General features: G+C 47.3%; 1 protein-coding gene across 1 annotated transcript in view; it reads right to left on the bottom strand.

Moving 5' to 3' along the window:
- Wdr27 (WD repeat domain 27) overlaps positions 1 to 9,321 on the bottom strand; it is an 83,615-nt gene that overhangs the window by 28,318 nt on the left and 45,976 nt on the right. Inside the window, exons 21-23 of the mRNA XM_050135945.1 lie at positions 4,764 to 4,861; positions 3,339 to 3,441; positions 1,119 to 1,217 (exon numbers count right to left, since the gene is read on the bottom strand). Coding sequence (XP_049991902.1) covers positions 1,119 to 1,217; positions 3,339 to 3,441; positions 4,764 to 4,861 — 300 coding nt within the window. The remainder of the gene's footprint in view (positions 1 to 1,118; positions 1,218 to 3,338; positions 3,442 to 4,763; positions 4,862 to 9,321) is intronic.

Genomic DNA, 9,321 nt, shown 5'->3' on the forward strand with positions numbered 1-9,321 from the left:
CGTAAAGAGGACATAGCAACTCTAAGTCCAACAGAGTAGTGTCGCTTCTAAACACAAGAAACAACAGAGTCATAGAGAAAGGGAAGAGAGGGACATCTACACACACATCAAAAAGTGACAATTGCTCAAGTGGATGCGACAGCAGAAAGCAAAGGAACTGGCCAACCCAACCCTAACTCCAATGCACAGGATCAGTCAGGGCTCAGAAAGGAACTGGGAGTAACCAGCAGCACCAGCAGGTTAGTGTTGCAGACTTCCAGCAACCACATGGTAAGCAGCACTGATTTACATCACATGACAGGATGTCTAGAGTCAAAGCCAAGCATGTGCCAGGAACACCAGCAGGCCCTGGACCACAGCAACTCAGTGTCAGAGTCAAGCATGGGTTAACAGAATGCTGCTGCACACAGGTCAGGCTGAAGCAATGTAACGCGATTTCTTCTCGGAATCAAAGCTTGGGTTATAGAAAGACAGGTGAAGCTGACATTCCTGAAGACTCAGAGTCGGCAGATACAGAACACTTGTAAGTCTTCCACATTGTCCATAGCATCCAGGTTTCTACACAGCTGGTTTGAAACTCTTATTCCCTCCTGGCCTTCAGTCATTAGGACAGTGTCTTTACAAACTCTGCGGTACCCTTCATGCACCCAAATTCTTTTCACACCTGTCTTCTGCTTGCTTTCTGAGTTCTGTCTACAGTGTTTGCACTTGGCTTGCACAGAGCTGCATCTGCCTTTGGGTACATATGGCTTTCTATAATGCAGTAAGAGCAAACATACTCAATGTTAAAGACTAAGAAATCTATATTTCTCTTTCTCTCAATAAGTTTACTACCAAATTTCCTCTCATGGTACCCAAAACTATCATATAATCTTTTCCTCATTTTGATTTTTTTTGAGACAGGATCAGATAAAGCCCAGGCTGGCCCCGCAATGGATATGTAGCTCAGGATGACCCTTCTGCGTCAATCTCTGGAGCACTGGGATTACAGGTACTGGGCACAGCTGTCTGCACTCTTTAATACCATGAAGACTTCATAAAAAGAAACCTGGCCATCTTTTACATGTATTAAGACAGTATTGAACTGGAGAGGCCCTGGTCACACCGGGAGACTGTACCTGAGGAGCTGCTGGGTTGAAGGCCACCTCAGTGACTGTGTCTGTGTGTCCTGCAAGACGGTAGAGGAAGCTGCTGGAGCCCATTTCATACACGTAGGCCTAGGAGACAAGACAAGCAGACATTCGGGGCTGACAGGACTGGAGGTCACTAACTGTTAAAATCTCAGCTCCTTCACACTATGTGTGTAGCTCTCAAGCCATATTATACTACATGTTCCCACTTCTTATTCTCCTACTTTAGAAGTCTTTCTAGGTAGGAGCCCTTTCTTATATGAAACTCAGAGCCTGGTGTATACCAGGTGCTCAGTATATCTGCATATGGGTCAGACCTGAGGCCCAAACCCATTTCTACAAACAACGAAGGAGGAGAGACAAAACTTACACTTGTTAGACATGTATATTTACTAAGCATCTGCTATATACCAGGCAAAGGGGATTGATTGCTTTTCACTTTGACAAATGTCCAAGTCCTTATTATAGTAAAAAGAAAAGAAGAAAGGAAAGAAGGAAGGAAAGAAGGGAGGAGAGAGGGAGGGAAGGAAGAGAGAGAGAGAGAGAGAGAGAGAGAGAGAGAGAGAGAGAGAGAGAGAAGAGAAACCTGCAGCCTCAGCAACCCCTTGCACACTTTTCAGGCAGTTTGCAGATGCTCTTTCATACACCATAGTAGTATTTTCCATGAAATATTTCTAAAACAACGGCTCTCAACCTTTCTAATGCTGTGACTTCATGCTGTGTTGATCTCCAACCATAGAATTATTTTGTGGCTATTTCATAGCTGTAATTTTGCTACTGTTTGAAAGCCTGATGTAAATACCTGCTATGCAGGATATCTACTGTGCGGCCCCCAAAGGGGTCATGAGCGGTGGTTGAAAACCCCACTGCTCTGAACACTGTCTGAGTGAGGAGCGGATGCTCTGGCTTTCATTCCAGTTTGACAAAGGAATACCAAAGCACTCCTCCCTTCGGTAGCAGTGAAACAGTAGGATGCTTTTAAGGGCCAAACACCCATTTTTGTAAAAAGCTGAAGCACTGTGATCTATGATACCACATGCGAAGCCAACCAGTGAGCTCTCAGAACACACTTTCGTTGGGTTGTTACCAGAATGCAAAGAGTCAGTTACAGAGAGCCTGTGGGTAATGATGGCAGACAAAATCAGAAGTGGAGTCAACGGTGTTTAAGTCTTCAGAGCTTTGTGCTAAACCTTGCAACTGCTTCTAAAAATGAAGTTGAGCAGTATTCCAGAGAAACCAGCCATTTTTCCCATGAATAAAGGGCCACACATATTTAAAGTCTTTTCTTTTCGAAGCTATTTAGTTTATTCTAGGATTTTGTTGACCACCAGCCTTCTTAATTTTGCTCCTCCTAGAGAAGGAATCAGCGGCCCGTGTGAGCATTTTGCCATCCTGATGCCCTGCTTGTGAACAGAAGGTCTTGTCTTCTCCCATGGAGTTTGAGCTCCTTTCAGAAACTATGTTGCAGGACTGGGGCAGAACAAGGCGCGCTGGGGCTCTTCTCTGTCCTCCAGCAGCACCAGTAAGCATCCCTCAGTCAGACCCAGGCCCTTGCTTGGGCACCACCATTTTTGTGCCTCGTGTGACTCTCAAAATGGATTTTTATGAGGACATTTTATAAAAGACAAGCCCTCAGTTCATTAAGTGACCTTTCAGATGGCAGAGAGATTTGAGACACATGGTGGAGGAAGAGGAAGGAGCCAGCAATTTCCAGCCAGGGAGCACCAAGACCTCACAAGAGGCTGGTCTCCTCTCCGGGCTTAGCCTCCAGCTATGTGGCAGTGTGTCCCACAGTGCTGGGACTCTTTAGGACTTCTGTGTTCCAAGTCTGCAGGGGGTGTGGGTCTGGCATGGAGGAAAAGTGGCAGCTGCATGGGGAGAAGCAATGCAACAGAGACAAGGGCACCTTAGCACACATGAGCTGCACTGGATGGACGAGTGTCATCACCCTGTCATGCCTACACCACATTACAGGCACCCAGGAGCGTGTGCCACTGTCTATGATGACTAATAAGTGAAGACGCGAGTGATGGATAGAAGTGCTACTGTGATTCAGTAAAACATAAGCCTCTTGTGGCCATCTGTGGAGTTCTAATGCTGGGTGAGTCTCTTAAAATACTGTCAGGCTTGAAACAGGCCTTATTTTATCAACAAGGTCTATCTGGTAACACCACGTGGAAACCCTATAGAGAAAGCACACATACATACATGTCTGTCCTCTGCACCACAGCCCACAAGCCTTCCGCAAGGACTGAACGCAACTCTGCAAGGGTACCAGCGGTGTGGATGCCCTTCAAAGCAGCGCACACACCTGCAGGGGGATAAAGAAACCACTGGGCAGAAAATGACTGCGACATCTTAAGACACGTTAGAAGACATCGACATGTTTTCCTTCACAAAATGAACAAGTTAATAGCTAAAAAAAAAAAAAAGAATACTTTCTTTGATGTCTGTGTGTAGTGTTGATGCTCAAACCCATGATTTTTTTTTTAGGCTAGACAAAACTTCTACTACTGAACTACATTCTTGAAAAAAAACTTCATATTGAGAATTATTAAATGGTAGGTAATTAAGGAGACCTTTAAAATAATTCAAACTCTTTTCAAAATCATAAATTCCCAAAGATAACAAAACTTAAGAGCAGATGAACCTTTACATATGAGAAATATTAAATAAGCAATTTCTATAATTTGGTTATTATAAATTCTTCAAACAAATCTTTTAAAATCATAAATTATGGACAAAAACAGCCCATAGCTTTGGGGGAGGTGTAGCAATCTAGTTAGAGGGTTGAGTTTCACAACCACTTATCAAGTGGTGCATAAAACTTACCCATGGGAAAAAAGACAATGATTTATGTAATTTTATTAAGAGGAATGGTCTGCACCCTTTAGCAGCAGCCAAGGTCTTCCTTACATAGGTATTGAAAAGCATGGCCAGCACCTAGTGGGTACCCTGGGGCATGTTAAGACCAAACAGGGTCCCTGAATTGTAGGCAAGATCTCACTTAAACCATACAATGTAGATGGAGGCTTTTCTATTTCTTCTACCGGCAAAGAACAAGGCACACTGCTAGTTGTTTCTGTGTGAATATCTGTGCACTATGAAAATATGTTAACACTGGCCACTTTTATGACTATATATATATATGTGTGTGTATGTATGTATGTGTATACACATATATGCACATATATGTAATTACCAGAAGATAAAGGTTAATGCTTAAATGGAAATGCCTTTATAAGAGGCAGATCAAGCAGCCTAAGGAGAAGTACCATCAGTGTGGCTCCAAGGGGCTATGTGAGCCCAGTGCTAGTGTCCAGTGTAAGCAAGACACGTGACAGGAAAAGAAAGAAACCTTCTCTGGGGTAGCTGCACTATAGTGCACACGCCATTTCTCACCTCTCTGACCCTCAGGAGCCACGTGTGTGGTACGACCATAGATGAGAGTGGTAAGAATCTATGGTCTTACCATCCCCGAGAGTCTGCACTGATTCTGTGCACAAGCCTGCCCGCTCCAGAGCATACCTAGACTATTCATGGCCTTGTACTATCTGCAGCCAGGATCAGGCTGCGTTCCCAGCACAGCTCCAGCTTCCTTTGGGGCAGTGCTTTGATGCAGGCTGGCCTTACCTCAGAGTCCTCAAGTCCCACAGCCGAACCCCATCGCCAACAGCTGTGGTCAGGAAAAGATTATACGCCAGGGACTGCTGGGCTGCAAATGCTGATCCCTGTGCAGTGGGGAAAACAAAAAGTCAACAAGAGCTTTCAAAAACATTTAACTGCCAGGTGGTGGCGCATGCCTTTAATCCTAGCACATGGGAGGCAGAGGCAGGCAGATTTCTGTGAGTTCGAGGCCAGCCTGGTCTATGGTCTACAAGCTCTAAAGCTACAGAGAAACCCTGTCTCAAAAACAAAACATATGTGTGTATACATATATAATTATTACATAACTTATTTAATTTGTTAGGGGATACATGCCACAGCATAAACTTGCAGGAGTTGGTTCTCTCTTTCTGCCATGAGGGACCTAGGGACCAAACATCATCCTCGGGCTTAGCCTCAAGTGCCCTACCTGCTCAGCCATCTCGCAGACCCCAAGATGAATCTGTAAAGGCTGATAGCAGCTAACAATGCTGGAACCTAAAGCCAGAAGCCAACACAACCTTTCTTACATGTATGGCTTTAGAGTGGGACTCTAAACCTCCGTGAATAGCACAGCAACCTGTGTAGATAGCAGACTGCACGTTAAACAGGGCCTCTGAAGACGGCCTGATGATGTCACAGCATACTACCTAGGTGAGTGCACTCTGTGGCCAGTGATGTAACTCTCAGAGCACGACCTCAGGTTAAACAACATCAGCGAGCATGATAACGAGGCAAATACACTCGAACCTTAGGAGTTAATGTCTGTTTGCTCCACACTCAGCGCCACTGAGAGCCACAGAACTGGAAAGCAGCAACATATAAAGAGACTAAGAAGTCTACCCACCAGTGTTTGTGTCTCAGTAGTGACCATAATTCAACAAATGACCTGGAATGGGAAACATTCCTTAATGACACTTAGAGTTATTTTCCAGTTATCACCCTCTAAGACACCCGAGTGGGGTGCCTTGGTGATGAATCACATAAGGTGCTATGGGCCTCAGGACCCCGCATGTCACCGGGAGCAAATGCTCTGCAAGCCTCGGCCGTGACATCCGAGGACTCTGATGGTCCCCCAGAGAAGAATGGCTGTGTGAAACAGCTGAGCACCATCGGAGGGGCCGCTTGGCTCAAATCGTTCCTTAAACACACTATAACTCAGAAGAATTCCAGTCTCTTGCTATGTCAAGATCACCTGAAATGTTACGACAAACTTGATATAAGATGGACCTAGAAGCCATTCTTCATTTACAAGCAGGAAATAAAGGCTCAGTTTAATTCCAGTAATAATCCACACTCTGAGGATTAACTGCCAGACAGCATGCTACACACTTCTTCAACTCTTCGTCCTTTTAGCAAACAAACTATCCAGTCCCCATCTATAGTCAAGAAATCTGATACTTGGTGTTCTATTCACTGCCTCGCAGCTGTGAAACTCAAGCTGGTTGAACCCTGAGTTATCTGGAGGATTGCCCAGGACAGGGACAGCAGACTATGGTTGGTGAACAGGCTGGTGGAACCAGTCAGCAGACTGTAGCTCTACGGGCAAAGCTGGTGCTGGCCCAGGCAGGCAGCAGACTCCTGATGCAGTCAGTGTGTCCTCAGACAATGCATAAGACCTGAAGACGACACTGCCTCCCAAGCACACTCAGACAGAAGCAGGCTCTCTAAAGTACAATAGCATTGTGTCTGCATCAACATAAAGTAGTTCTGAGATTTGCTCTTCCGCTCCGTTTTACAAGGCAGGTCTGCAAGGCATCAAGGGTACGAGGAAACAGGGCCTAGCTTGTTCTCTTCCTGGGTGATAGCCCAAGGCATTCCTTTCTCTTGGGAGTCTTCCCATCAAATGTGTCCACCAGAGGCTTTAAGGTCTACTGCACGGCCTCTGTGCAGTGACCGCGGTGTGCACGTGTGCCTGCACAGGGCCTTGTGGGCTGACCATCTTTTGAGAGTCACTGTGCTGTGCTCTTAGATGGGAGGTGTTACGTTAGAAAAGATGGTTCTGCTTTGGGGTTTTTGTTGTAAATGGGGAAATACCTCGTTTAAATTCCCGAAAGTAAATATCTGAGGGGGTGTGATGGAATGTGAGGAAGGGCATGAGGCCGCAGAGGCTCGCAGTGTGTTTGGTGGCTTGTACTCTGACATTTTTGTACACTGATGCAGAGGACGTCAGAGCGGCCAGACTCACCACAGCCGTGTGGGTGCTATGGTTTGTGCTGGCCTTCCAGTTTGAGCACAGGAGCACTCAGGTCATATTTGACCCAAACATCAAATGTCAGTAAGAAGGAAGTAGGCCAGTCTCCCTCCGTGAAGCTTAGGAGCCAATGTGGCCACTCCAGTCAGTGCCAGCGAGGCTTCTCTTGAGTGTCTGTGCACCACCTACAGTAGGGCTGTGAGAGAGGCCTCCAGTGGTTAAGCTGGACAGGCAGGGTTGGATTCACTGTTCTTCTGTATTAACACAAATGCCTTTGAACTGGGTTGATGGCCAGTCTTTTCTATTGCTATGTATTATTAAATGATTAAATGTTAAATATTTATTAAATATTATTAAATCAAATGATTTATTTTTAGATTGAAAAGACTGAGTCTTAGGGTATATTGCTATCTTTAAAATGACACCAGATATTTGTTCTTTATTTAAAAAACTTTGCAGGTGTTCTAGTTTCTTCATGTGGCTATGGATAAAACACTGGCAATGGCAGCTTAGAGGAAGGAGAGATTGATTGTCAGCTCAGGAACTCCTGTGTGAACCTGAAGGCAAACCTGCTTGTTATTACACAGTCTTACCTTTGGCCAGGGAACTCACTCACTCAGCCAATAAAGTCAGTAGAAACCATGGTGGGGTGTTTCTTGGTGGATTGCAGTCTCATGCTTAGACAGCCTTCTTATATACCCAGGAACACATGTCCAGTGAACGGTACAATCCATAGCGAGCTGGGCTCTCTTTGCCACTTAACAATCAAAAACCCTCCCACAGACATGTCACTGTGTGCCTGGGCCAGCGCTGGCTTTGCCTGTCGAGCACCCATTCGCTGACAGTGCTGACCTGTGCACCACCCACATCCGCTGTCCCTACCTGTGAGCACACGGTCCCCTGTCCCCATCTGTGAGCACATGGTCCACTGTCCCTACCTGTGAGCACACGGTCCGCTGTCCCCACCTGTGAGCACACGGTCCGCTGTCCCCATCTGTGAGTACACGGTCCCCTGTCCCCATCTGTGAGCACACGGTCCCCTGTCCCCATCTGTGAGCACACGGTCCGCTGTCCCCATCTGTGAGCACACGGTCCCCTGTCCCCATCTGTGAGCACATGGTCCGCTGTCCCCATCTGTGAGCACATGGTCCCCTGTCCCCATCTGTGAGCACATGGTCCCCTGTCCCCATCTGTGAGCACATGGTCCCCTGTCCCCATCTGTGAGCACATGGTCCCCTGTCCCCATCTGTGAGCACACGGTCCGCTGTCCCCATCTGTGAGCACACGGTCCCCTGTCCCCATCTGTGAGCACACGGTCCGCTGTCCCCATCTGTGAGCACACGGTCCCCTGTCCCCATCTGTGAGCACATGGTCCGCTGTCCCCATCTGTGAGCACATGGTCCCCTGTCCCCATCTGTGAGCACATGGTCCCCTGTCCCCATCTGTGAGCACATGGTCCCCTGTCCCCATCTGTGAGCACATGGTCCCCTGTCCCCATCTGTGAGCACACGGTCCGCTGTCCCCATCTGTGAGCACACGGTCCCCTGTCCCCATCTGTGAGCACACGGTCCACTGTCCCCACCTGTGAGCACACGGTCCACTGTCCCCATCTGTGAGGATATGGTCCACTGTCCCCACCTGTGAGCACACGGTCCACTGTCTCTACCTGTGAGCACACGGTCCACTGTCCCCACCTGTGAGCACACGGTCCACTGTCCCCACCTGTGAGCACACGGTCCACTGTCCCTGCTAACTTCCGCACCATCTACAGTCTGTTGTCCCTATCTCAGCCCCATTACCAGAATAATGACAGACTTGTGATCAGAGGCTGCATCTTCAGGAGAGACTGCACAAAGTGCTTAGCTGCTAAAGGGAGGATAAGAACCAGAAAACCAGGCACACCCAGACTGAGTGTGGCCTGGGGGCTTGAGGAAGGGTCCTACTCAGTTCCTGCTGCACTGGACCCTCTTAGCTTGGGGTAGGGTGGAAAAGGGTGGGCTTGTGGTACTACCAAGGGAAGAGAGCCAGGCCAGTTGGCACATCTGGAGATCAAAATGATCCTAATTCTATTCATGGATATGAAACACTGGGTCCCACTGTTGGGGATGAGCTGTTTCTGCAAGGGTGGAAAGCACTCGACTTTGTGGGACAGCGGGGAAGCAGAAGTAGGATTCCTCACGTCATAGCCTGTTCACGGGTTAGAAATTAGCAGGGTGGGATCTTGCTCTGAGGTCACCATTCCCTTTACTCCAGTTCTCTTTTTTTTCTTTTTTTTTTCTTTTTTTTTATTGAGAAAAGGAAAAAAAAAGTTTCCGCCTCCTCCCAGCCTCCCATTTCCCTCCCCCTCCTCCC

This window comes from Alexandromys fortis, unplaced genomic scaffold (genome assembly GCF_014885135.2).
Source record: "Alexandromys fortis isolate MF-2015 unplaced genomic scaffold, M_Fortis_MF-2015_v1.1 scaffold_23, whole genome shotgun sequence".
Classification (NCBI taxonomy): Eukaryota; Metazoa; Chordata; class Mammalia; order Rodentia; family Cricetidae; genus Alexandromys; species Alexandromys fortis.